Source organism: Taeniopygia guttata, chromosome Z (genome assembly GCF_048771995.1).
Source record: "Taeniopygia guttata chromosome Z, bTaeGut7.mat, whole genome shotgun sequence".
Taxonomy (NCBI): Eukaryota; Metazoa; Chordata; class Aves; order Passeriformes; family Estrildidae; genus Taeniopygia; species Taeniopygia guttata.
The window spans coordinates 39,310,977-39,323,504 of record NC_133063.1 but is presented as its reverse complement, the minus strand read 5'-3'; the positions used below and the strand labels follow the sequence as shown (position 1 = coordinate 39,323,504).

Below are 12,528 nucleotides of genomic sequence, written 5' to 3'. Positions count from 1 at the left end.
CGTCCCCGACCCGGAACGGCTCGCGTTCCTCAGGGAAGTGGGCGGGCCGGGCCGTGCGCGCCCCGGAAGCAGCGCGGCTGCGGGCGGGGAGGCAGCGCGCTTGCTCGGCCCGCGCGGGGTGCCTCGGCCCAGTGCTTCCCGGAGCTCCGCAGCGCTCCGCGCAGTTCGTCACTGCTCCTCCCGTCTGCTCCTCTCCGCTGCTCCTGGCCATGTCCCGGCGGCGGCACAGCGACGACAGCGATGGTGAGCCCCGCGTCCCCGTCGCGCTGTCCCGGCAGGAGGGTGGGTTGGGCGGGATGGAGGAGCGGTGGGGTTAAGGAGCGGCAGGGTTTCTGCGGCGGCGGTAACGCTGTGTTTGGTGTGTTGTGGAGCAGGGCAGCCCCACAAGAGACGGAGGACGTCCGAGCCGTCGGAAATTGAGGAGAGGCTCGAGTCGCTCATCTGCAGGGTGGGAGAGAAGGTAGGTGGGCCGGCGGCTCGGGGAATTCAAGCCTCGTTTCCCTTCTCCCTCTCCCTTGCATGGTGTGGGTGCACTTCGTCTGTAGTAGCGACCCTCAAAAAATGCTTATTTTATGAGATGGATGGAAAGTTGCCGGTTTTTTTGCTAAGCCACGTGCTGTGGCGGTAAGTGCTTAAATCGTAGCGTGGTGCTTCCCAGTCGGGGATAAAAGGCCAGAGCATAGTTACTATTGTACCTAAAGATGGTGCTGGTGATTCTGACGTGCGAAGGGTGCGAAAGAATTAACTGCTCTTCCTGCGGCACAAGTTTCCAGTCCCGACAGTGGGGCTGATGGAGGAGGAGGTGACAGAACAATAGGTGATGATGCACAGAGAAACTAGGTGTTTTTCAGCTTCGTGCTGTGTTGCTAATCAATGCTCGGCTGGTCGGGATGCTCCTGAGGTGATGTTAGATCTTGCATCCCTGTGGAACGCTGAAGTTCCTAGCGAGGGAGTTTGGCGGTCAGGTGCAACTCTTGTTAGGCAAGGGAGAACAGATCTTGGCTTTTGATGGAAGCTGATTATTGCCCCGAAAAATGAGGCGACACGAAAGGATGCTCTTATAATTGTCTTACATGTGGGAGTTGGACTAGTTCGTTTTGCCTGGTTGATGAAATTTGTTTGTTTGTTTGTTTTGTTTTCATTTTAGAGTAATTCATCTTTGGAGAGCAACCTGGAGGGCCTAGCTGGTGTTTTGGAAGCTGATCTGCCAAATTACAAAAGCAAGATACTAAGAATACTGTGTACTGTGTATGTATTGAGAAGGTCTGGGAATATGGGGTGTGCTTTCGTTGTGCCTAAGTTTAGTTTTAAGGTAGTTTAAAAGCCATGAATAGCTTTAGTTTCTGATAGGTGTCATAGCTTACGGTTTGTCTTACTACAAACGAAAGAAATAGAGGAACAAGTTCACTATGTATTGGGTGTAAGTCAAGAAAAATATCTTTTTACTTTGCTTTGACTTGAAATGTGTATAAAGGCTTGAAGCAGGTAGATGAAACATTAGAACTGGTCTGCAGTAGCTGTGGGAACACAGCAATACTGGGTAAAATCCTGTTTCACATGAAACGCTTAAGACCACCAAAGTGGCTGCTAACAGCTGTCTGTGTTATCTTGATGTTTTCTCACAGCTTTCTCTTCCCTGGCAGTCATGTGCTCAAGTCTTTGTAAGCACATTTGCTAGAGGGGAAGAACTGGGAACGGGAGGAGCAGAAACCAGGCTCTCTGGTGGCTGCCTGCTCTCTTTCCTCTCCCTGCAAAATGCAGGAGCAGAGATGCCATGTCAGGGTCACTGAATGCTGTTGAGGGAGGTGTTGTGCAGGGTCTGTTGCAAGAGGTAAGACAAGTCCGAAGGAAGGGTGTGGTGCAGACTATATAGCCTATTCTAATATTTTGCAGATACTTAAAGTTTATTTTTTAGCAATATTTTTAATAACAGGTAAGTAGTGTGCTTCCTTCCCTGGCAGCAGAAAGACGCTGCTTACTTACCTGCTTAAAATGGTAGAGGTAAATTACTTTTTTACAGTAGGACCTAGCCTTCCCTATGCTGTGTAATAACATTACTATTAACTATGAACTTAAACAACTTCTTGCATTCTTGCAAAAAATTCTGTCACTAATATTATTTGTCCAACCCTGCAGTATACTCAGCAATTAGATATAAATGAAAAGCAAATATTTTGTACTAGAAAGTGATAGTAGCAGTCTTTTCTGATTTTCTGATTTCCTCATGAGCCAAGTTTTAACTTACAACACGCAGATTCTAAGATGCCATGCAGTGGCCAACTGGCACATGATGAATAAACAACTAACACATTATTTCTTTTTCTGTGTCAGTGCACGTCTGCTACCAGAAAAGCTTACTGTTTACACGACATTGGTGGGCTTGCTGAATGCCAGGAACTACAATTTTGGCGGGGAATTTGTAGAAGCCATGATTCGTCAGCTTAAAGAATGTCTGAAAGTAAACATGTATAATGAAGCTGTGCATTTAGTAAGTGGAGTTTTATTTGTCTATTTGTTTCATATCCTTATTCTTTCCTCTTTTCACCTTTTTTGTTACAGAGAGCTGGACCTTGCAACGTGTATTTTAGTGTCTTTTGCCATCAATGTGCAGTGCACTGTAAATATTCCAAGAGGAAATGTGTGTTATGTGTGTGTTAGCAGTATTTTCCTTTTCAAGGACGAGAACCCGTATTACATTTACAAAATGTACTTCCAATGGTATCTTTTTCACAGTGAAAAATTAAATGTGTGTTAAACAGAGGTGCTTTTCACTGCTTGTTCTTCAGTCAAATGTAAAAGATAAAAAAAAGCACTGCCTGTCTTTGAAACCATTTGCTCCATCCTTACTGCTTATAGATTTTGTCTGCTGTAAGCTATTAGAACTTCAGCAGTGTCTGATTTAGAAGGCCACTGCCAAGTTCCTCACCTTCTGAATCCCACTGGTGAAAATTAAGATTCCAGTCAAGAGACTGAAGTTCAGTCAACCGTGGTATTATCTTTGCTAATAAGATCTATTGCTAGAACTTGCTGTTATTTTTGTTACCTGATACTGTACAGAATAGAGAGAAGTACAGCGGTTTTCTTCTATAGTATCAGTTTGCATGTTTTCCACCATTCCTTAATTAGGAATGTTGTCCTTACGATGCTAATTGCAGTGGGAGGGATTAAGGACATTTTAGTGAACAGTATGTTAGACAGCACATATTATGCTTGTCATTGCAAGGCGAGTCTGTACAGTGTGCACTATTTCAGCCATTGTGGTACTGAATGAGTATTATACTTTTATTGGTGATTTATTTTAATAATTTCAGTAATTTTATTTGTTCTTGTGGAGCCAGTTTAAAAAGTATTAATTTAGAACTTTTTTTTTTCTCTTCTTGAGGTACGTTTTCTATCCGATCTCGTGAATTGCCATGTGATAGCTGCACCTTCAATGGTAGCTATGTTTGAGAACTTTGTGAGTGTGACACAGGAGGAGGATGTACCCCAGGTAAGCAAAAGATCTGTAGAGTTCCTGGGCCCGTTTCACAGTATGTCTATACTCTTTGTTCTGTTCTTATGCTTAGAAGAGGGAGAGTTTAGGGAGAGCAACCTAAATGGATTGACACATAACAGTTTCCTGACCACTAGTAAAAGGAGCCTGTGGCAATTGGGAAATATGTGTACAGTAAGAAAGTACGGTTCTTTATAGTGAAGTGGCCAAATTGAATTTATTTTACCTTACTCTGGCAATTGCAGAGTGTGCCTAGTATTTCTGCTGTACTGACAATATCCAGGAGAACTTTGAAAGTGATGCTATTTATCCCATTTTCTAATCTGCCTAACACAGTTCAAGTGAAAAATTACACTTTTCAAGCATGAATATTTTTTTCTCGTGCCTTGTCTATCCAGTCTGCAGCTGCTGGTCTTTACATTCCCCCAAAACAACTTGCTGATGTTTTAAATTTAAATGTCTGTGTATAAAATCTGCTGAAGCTTACTGGCATACTCAGGTTTTGGTATATTGCCTTCCTATAGGTGCGATGTGACTGGTATATGTTTGCATTTCTGTCATCTTTGCCTTGGGTTGGAAAGGAATTATATGAGAAGAAGGATGCTGAAATGGATCGTCTCTTGTCTCAGGCAGAAAGTTATCTGAAGTAAGTTGTAACTGGTTAGAAACACTCTCTTTGATATCTTTAAGTGTGAAGTAATAGTGTTGACTATTGCTCACTTTAAAGTATTCTAAAGTTTTATGTGTGAGCCATTTTGTGGGGGAACAAAGCCCTAAAAATGCAGTAGGTGGAGAGTTTTTTGAATTTGAAAAGTTTTACGGTCTTGCCTAGTTCGAGAGTATGTTTAAGGTCTTGTGCTCATGCTGAAGCAGATGGAATTGCGAGTGTGCTGTTAATACAAATAGATTGTTGCATCAGTGCTGTGCAGCGTCCTTGCTTTCTGTCTAGGTGCTTCAAGTTAATGTTGTCAAGATCTGGTAGTGGAGATACTTAAAGTATCACAAGCCTGATTTTTATCCACTGTAGTCTTCATCAGCTGAAGAGAATGAATAGTAGCACACTCACAATAAAAACAAAACTGCTACCCTAAATTAGTCTGTTAAAGGTCAGATTTTCTCTCTTGTTTAAACAGACGCCGCCAGAAGATTCATGTACCCATGCTGCAAGTGTGGACTGCTGACAAACCACATCCACAAGAAGAGGTGATTAGACTTTACATTTTATTCCTTCAAAAAGATGGAAAAACAATTTTTTACTCAGGTGTTCTTTTATGATGAATCCTTTGATTTGTCTGCTGTTTGCAATTGATTCCAGTAAGTTCTGTGTGGGGAGCTCTTTTCCAAGTATTGGGCCAAAATAAGAGGTTGAGTTGAGTAAGAAGGATGGGTTCTGTTGTTTGCTGCAAGCCCCTGAGGAAAAGTTATGAAGTAAATTGTAGTGTTTGATTTTGAAATTCAGATTACAGGGCTTCATGTTAAAGGGACTTCTTATGTGAAACTGAGCATGCTGGGATATGGTGACTCTTTTAATACCACCAAAGAGTAGTGACTGTTCACTGTTGTAGTTTCTCTGGGACTCCTGAGATGCCTGTTGGTGCCTAGTAATTAAAAAAAATTGCCAGGAGTTAAATTTTACTAACACAAACCTGTATGGACTTAGGAATAGTTATGGCATTTAGAGTTCTTAAATTATTTGTTGGTTTACTGAATCAGCAAAAAACTTTGGTATTTTTCTGCATGTAGTAGGAGTTTATACATTTCAGATAGTTCAGGAAACTGCCGTTTTTGTTCAGAGATTCAGCAGATGTAATGTTTCTCATCTTTCCCTTCAGTATTTAGACTGCCTTTGGTCGCAAATTCAGAAATTGAAGAAAGACCGTTGGCAGGAGCGGCATATCCTGAGGCCCTACTTGGCTTTTGACAGCGTTCTCTGTGAGGCACTGCAACACAATCTGCCTCCCTTCACACCCCCACCTCACACTGAAGATTCTGTATACCCGATGCCAAGGGTTATTTTTAGGATGTTTGACTACACGGATGACCCTGAGGTATGTGATTGCTGTGGGGAATGGTAAGTGAATTTCATAGTTAGGTTCCTGGGGCAATATTAGTGAAAATGTGATGTCTTTTCTCCCAGAACAGTAAGTGGTTGGAAGGTCAGCAGCAAAACTGAGGCTGCTGCCTTTTACCTTCACTTACTGGCCTCTGGTTTTTGCAGTGAAGAAGACCATGAGTGTGTATTCATTCCACTCTATGGCTTTATTCTAGTCTAGCTAGCTGGGTTTGGTTTTTTTCCCAGTGATTCCACAAAGCAAAGGAAGAAGCAGATCCTTTGTGAACCTAAAATCATGTTCTCTAATTTTGTTCTTATCTCCTCTTTTAACAAGTCCCACTATTCATTTTGTTTTAAACATGGGTGAATCTGAGGTTTGTGTGGAAATGTGTCATACCAGCTTTTCAGTCCTGAAGGATATAGGGCAGCTGAGACCTCATGGTGTTTATATGGATGTTGGACTACTTTATTCTACCTGTAAATGTATCTAAGAAAGCTTGTTGCCTGTGGTACCATTGCTTTAGCAGTGATCTTCATGAGTCTTCACTTTCTTTTACCAGGGTCCTGTCATGCCTGGCAGCCACTCTGTTGAGAGATTTGTAATAGAGGAGAACCTCCACTGCATCATCAAATCTCACTGGAAAGAGAGAAAGACTTGGTAGGAGGAGCTTAGTACTGGGGACTGTGGCACTTTTTAACTGCTACCATGGCTTTGGTGCCAGCGGGGATATGTCCTGCACTGGTTAGGCAAGACTTCCAGACAGACGTTTCCTAAAGCTGGTGGTGAAAGTTTATGTACTGCATTTATCTGTGCTGAAACTGTTGCCTGGCATACTGTGTATCCGTAACATCCAGATAACAGAGAGTCTGCATAATGCAGAAGGCAGTGGTTTCTTGGGAAGGGAATCTCTTGGTAATAAGGCACGTGCTGCAAAAATATGCAGACACACCTTATTCCTCATGGGACCTCTCTGGAAAATATGGAAATGTGGCTGTGTTGTTTTTCCTGGAATGCTGATTAGCTGGGGCAGTGAGCATGGAGCTGGTCCATCTGCAGCTAACTGAGCATTGGTGTTTATGGACACCTCCTTGTGGTGCTTCCTGTGGGAATCGCATGCCAGACGTAATTGAGTTCACTCTGGGGAGTCACTGCAGAGCCAGATTTCATCAGTTTCAATTCAGCTGTGCCAGGAGGCAGTCAGGGCACTTTTCTTCATTTCTGCTCAAGCAGTGTCTGCTGTGGGTAATTGATAACCGAGATGGTTTGCCACAGCTGTCACACTTCTGTATGAAAACTAGCAACACTGAATAATATGCATTAAATGGGTAGAAATAATGTTTTTGGTGATGGCATCTGATAAAGTTTTACAGTCGCAGATGTTTGATCCAGCAGAAACTAGAAATTTGGTGTTGTTGCCATTACTGGGATAGTATTTCAGAAGAAAGTAAAAGACCAGGAGAGATAGAAGCTTTGCCAGAAGTATTGGTTTGCTTTGCACAAATGATAGGTGATAATGACCTGATTAAAGGATAAGGCATTTGAACCATGAGAGTTTCTTATATAAACCATTAGCTTAATTGGGTTTTCAAGTTATTCTGAACTTTTAATTGTTCAGGATATTTTTTTCCTTTTTATGTACACGAGCCATAATTACAGATCACTGTGACTTCTGTACTAAACCATTGTGGGTAGCAGGATAGTGTTCAAGGGATGTTACTGCTGCACAGAGAGTACATTATTACATATATCATAGTTTAGGCAGTGCTAGTGAGTCCTTTTGCTGTTTCTCTTATTCAGTGCTCTTGAGGGTTGAATAACAGATTTTGGAAGGATTATTGAATTATTCAGTGCTGGTTTTATTTTCTGTAATTCTACTGCTTGATTTTTATATCACATTTGCTGTGTTATGTTTGAATTTAATGTGTCTGTGGTTTTACAGTGCTGCACAGCTGTTGAGCTATCCAGGAAATAACAAGATCCCTTTGAACTACCATATAGTAGAGGTATGGATTTTATAGCTCACCTCTTTGATGCTCCATTATTTCACAAGTAATACATCCCTGTTAGTTCCATTATAGGTTCCTTAAATTATAGTGTGATTTGGAAATCAACCAGAATTTTGTTAAATTAAACCAGCAGCTTTTAAATGAACAGGTTATGTACAGTTGAGTGATAGTCTTGTGCTTTTGTTGTCATTTTAACTTGGTGCATTCCATTTTAAACTTAAATACAATAGGAAATGTGCACATACTGAAATTCAAGGAACTCAATTTAAATATAAGAAAAATCTATTTTTAATGCAAAGGTGATTAAGCACTGGAAGAGTTGCAGAGGTTCAAAACCTAGAAGGACACAGCCCTAAGCAACCTGCTCTAGGTGACCCTACATTATGCAGGGGGTTTTTGACTTGATGATTTCCAGTTAGACTCAGCCGTTCTGCATGATTTTATGTCTGGATCTTTTAAATTGTCCTACTAGCCCTGGAAGAAACTTCTAATGAAGTAGCAACATGTGTCCTCCAGGACATTCTCCTTATTAGAGAATTCTAGATAAATGTTACATGTACCAGCAGAGCAATACAGATCTTCTTTTACTGCCCTCATTGAAAAATGTTTTCAAATTGCAGAGCCATATTCACTAGTTTTCATCAAAAATTCAGAAGAATTAACAGAGTACAGTAAAAGCAACTTGTTGTATAAAGGCTTTATAAAGAAGTAATTAGAAGTATGATTTTCAGAGCTAATTAGGACAAGAAATAATCCCATGTAGAATATTGATCTTGAAGTGAGATTGAGAATTCCTTTTGCTACCAAAGTGCCAAATATTCTGATTGCTGTGAAATTGTATGAGTTTTGGTCACCTCTGTTCTTTTTTTTACTCTGAAATCAGAACAGTATTAAATTTATTACATTAAACAGTGTTAAAATTGCAGAATCACAAGGTTGGAAGAGACCTTCAAGATCATAGAGTCCAACCTGTTCCCTGGCACCTCAACTAAATAATGGCACTACATCCAGTCTTCTTGAACACATCCAGGGATGGTGACTCCACCACCTCCCTGGGCAGACCATTCCAGTACTTTATCACCCTTTCCGTGAAAAACTCTTCTCTCATATCTAACCTATATTTCCTTTGGTGCAGCTGGGGATTGTGACCTCTCGTTCTGTCAGTTGCTGCCTGGAGAAAGAGACCAAATCCCCCCAAAAAAAGCCACAGCAGTCGCCAGCCGCCCTCAGGGGGCTCAAAGCCCCACAGGTCATTGCTCAGGGCCCGCCCCCTGCAGTTAGGAAAAATTTGGAATAATTTTATGTCTTAATATTAAAGCATATACAGTGATTTTACCTCCAGCATCTTGAAGTGCTGTAAAAAGTGATGAAAAAACTAAAAGTGTACAAATTCTATGACTAACACTGTAAAAATTCCCTTTTTTCCTTGTGAAAATTTCACTAAGTTTCAGAATGCAATTGATCGTCCAGTTGTTATTTCCCATCTTGAAAAATTGAGCCATTTTCTGCCCAACAGAGTTCTCCCTACCTTTTGGCCATATCTGTCTGAACTAAATGTCTAAATTATGCTGACACAGAAGGGTTTCCCAGCATCTTACAGTCTCTTCATGCATTCGAGTCCTTCCTTAGAAAAAAAAGTCCCAGCTGTGAGATTCCTTAAAATAGAGGGTTTTGGGCACGTTGCAAAAGGCAGGCCTCAGAGACAACAGGATGGAGATTAGAGCTAAGCAGTAGCTATAAGATTCGTCAGCAGAAAAATTATACAAGAAGTAGAAAGAAAGGACAAATAGAACAATAGTCTGTGTATTAACGCTTGGGGAGAATAACTTAAGTTGCAGAAAAGTATATCTGGTGAGATATTAGGAAGGTCTAAGCTTAATAATGGAGCTCTGTGCATTGTATCTTAAGTCTTACTAGCAGGCATTGTATTCAAAATAAACGAGCATTGTTTTAACCAAAGGTACGTGTGCTTGTAGTGGTTGGATAGAGCTACTGTCAATATGCTTTTGCTTTGTGAGATTAGTCAGAAAGCTTTTAAAGTAAGTTGTAACATTAAGTTCTTAGTCTACTACCTAAAATGTAAGCTACTAACTTCTTCCCATTATCATAACCATGTAATGAGACTGTTGCTAAAAAATAAACATCTCGAGACACGTTCCTCAACAGTCCCGTCCCGTTCATGATTTGTACATAGTCCCCTGGCCAGAGATACCAGACGATGTGTTTTCATTGATGTTTCTGAAATCTATAAATTATATTGATTTCTTACACAAATAAGACTTTTCTTATAAAAAAAGGTTCCTTTAAGCTTTATTCAGATATTTAAAGAAACTGATCAACCATAATGAATCAAAGTTTCCAATTCCTTTGATGTAATTTAAATTTAGCTGAGTGGAATACAAAATAGGCAAAAACTCAGAGTTGGATGTTGTACAGTGATGACTTTTTTTTTTTTTTAGCACTCAGAGGTTGACATGCTGTTATTATAGGCAAACTTTAAAATAAAAAAACACAAAAGCTGACTGCAAGATTATTTTCATGTTTCTTTGAAGGACTTTTCCAAGGGGTAGTGAGCATATGTTTTTGTTGTATGAAATGCTGGTTGTAATTCTCAGTTTAAAGTTGTGACTCCATTTATAGATGGTTTTGTATAGGAGAAAAGAGGGAAAGATAAAAATGTAATTTTAATGCAAATATTCTTTTCATACTAAATGCTTAGGCTTCATTATTTACTACTCAACAAGCTCAGATTATTTCTGCATTTCTCAGATCCATATGGTATCACTGCATTAGGGCATATTGTAACTGTGCCCATTTCTACAGTTACATGCTATGTTTGTTAGACATAATAGATGTGTAATGCTGGTGTTGTACAAAATGGTAAGTGTGTGATGCTGGTTAGTATGAAATGATAAGAGCAGTTACGCTGGGCTGTATTAGTATAGTGTTGTGTCACAACTGCCTCTTACTGGTTCTTTCTCTTTTTCCTGGAATGTGCATTTTATATTGAAAATACAGGTCTTCTGGGATATGTAATTATTTAAGATTGATGGCCACTATTGAGAAGCCAAGAGTTGTGCAGTTCACATAGGATTGTGCTCTTATTCTGTGATTTTCTCTCCCATAGGTAATATTTGCAGAGTTGTTTCAACTGCCGTCTCCACCACATATAGAAGTCATGTACACAACACTGCTGATTGAGCTGTGCAAACTTCAGCCTGGCTCCTTACCACAAGTTGTATCCTTTCCGTGCTCCTGAGGAGCATTTATGAAATGCAGGCTTTATTTTGTTTGTTTTGTAGCTGATGGGACAGTAATAAATACTATTAATATTTACAGTATTAATATTTCACAGTTTCTGCAAGAAACCTTTCCTGTAACCACTTGCATTGCTTGTTGCATAATGTGGATTCTGTCCTTCTGGAAGAAGGCAGCAGTCTTGTTGCCATAATGGAAGAACAGGTTGGGATTAGAGGGTGGAACTCACAATATTTGCTTTTTCTACTGTGGATTTACATGATTTACCTGATTTTGCAGTAGGCTCAGGGAACTTCCAGTACAGAAAGTTGATGACATTCTATTAAAAACCAGAAAGGAAAAACATCTGACTCACCCTACTTGTTTTTGTAAACCTTAATAAAAAACTTTAAGCTTGCACAAGCCACAGAAATGCTCTACATGCGTTTGGACACAATGAATACAACATGTGTGGACAGGTAAATATGTTTTGGACATCGTGGAAAACATTCCTTGATATCCAGTGAAGAAAACAGAGGCTGTGGAAAGAGTAGTGAGAAAGCCTTGTTAGAGCTACCTGATGTTATTTTAAATGTTTTGTGGGCTGTGGCTTTGAGTGATCTACAGAGAAGGCGGAGAGGATTTACTGCTTGCCTCTCCTCCCAGGAACACCCCCCTGCAGGCCAGAAGTCTAGCTGTCTATGCAGGACAATTAAGATTTTCCATGTTCAAAATTTTTCCGTGTTCAGAATTGTTCGTGGTTGTTAGCAAGCACTCTGCTACACACTGTGCCTGCTCCCTGGTGGTCAGGGACATGACTTGGAAGAGAAGTTAATGGCATATGTGCCACCCAGAGTGGTCGTGCTTTTAGCCTTTCAGTGAAGTCTGCATTGAGTAGGAGAGTGTTTAGTGACTCATTAAAAATGTGAAGGTTGTGTATTCAGAATAAGTTTACATTTTAATTGTAGTTAAATACTTCATCTCTTCATGTGAAATGCATGACAGGCTATTTGTCCATAACATCTTTATGACTCTCTAATCTCAGTCTTTTGTATATGTCAAATAAATGCCTGTTTAATGCTGTAATAGCTTAAAGAATTTAGGCTCATCTTGGAAAAGTAGAATGCATTTATAAGAAAAGCTCAACTGAAAGTTTTCCTGCACTTCTCACATTTAATAGAGCTTTTTTCTTTTTTCTTTTTTTTTTTTTTAATTAAGATTTATTAACTGGTTTTCGCACCACTTGAGCAACTTTCAGTTCCGTTGGAGCTGGGAAGACTGGTAAGTTTCTATCCTTTGGATTCAATCCTTAATATCTTAAAACCTTGCTAAAACCTTAATATTTCAAACACATCCAGAAAGTGTCACAGTATGGTGGCGCTTATTAATGGTTTTCTTCTAGCTTATCAGAGACCTTTTGTTATCTGTCCACCAGCACTCAATGGTAGATTATTTTGGTAATCTCTTTAATCACTATATTGTCCCTTGTGAACTTTGTGGTATATCTCAAGCCAGCATATGCATTCCTTAAAGAGGGGAAGCAGAAATGTGATCCCTATAATTTGTCCTCCACTTTCTGTCAGGTGCTCACGAACTTTTCAAAATGTCTCCTCATACCTTTTCTGTACTTCAATGGTTGTGCTGATTCTTTATATCCTAAACTCAAATCTGTTGTTTTGCTCTCTTCCCTACCCTAAACCTTTCATTATAACTTTTATTCTTGAGACCTTGTGGTCTT

At 40.1% G+C, this 12,528-nt stretch overlaps 1 protein-coding gene across 1 annotated transcript in view; it reads left to right on the top strand.

Annotated features, from left to right (window-relative positions):
• Window positions 1-21: 21 nt before the first annotated feature.
• The window catches only part of NCBP1 (nuclear cap binding protein subunit 1), a 31,369-nt gene continuing 18,862 nt past the window's right edge, over window positions 22-12,528 (top strand). The window contains exons 1-13 of the mRNA XM_030257963.4: window positions 22-243; window positions 375-460; window positions 1,148-1,248; window positions 2,332-2,488; window positions 3,383-3,490; window positions 4,018-4,139; window positions 4,627-4,696; window positions 5,326-5,541; window positions 6,107-6,204; window positions 7,487-7,550; window positions 10,681-10,791; window positions 11,205-11,269; window positions 12,009-12,071. Of these exons, the coding sequence (XP_030113823.1) occupies window positions 210-243; window positions 375-460; window positions 1,148-1,248; window positions 2,332-2,488; window positions 3,383-3,490; window positions 4,018-4,139; window positions 4,627-4,696; window positions 5,326-5,541; window positions 6,107-6,204; window positions 7,487-7,550; window positions 10,681-10,791; window positions 11,205-11,269; window positions 12,009-12,071 (1,295 nt within the window). The 5' untranslated portion in view covers window positions 22-209. The remainder of the gene's footprint in view (window positions 244-374; window positions 461-1,147; window positions 1,249-2,331; window positions 2,489-3,382; window positions 3,491-4,017; window positions 4,140-4,626; window positions 4,697-5,325; window positions 5,542-6,106; window positions 6,205-7,486; window positions 7,551-10,680; window positions 10,792-11,204; window positions 11,270-12,008; window positions 12,072-12,528) is intronic.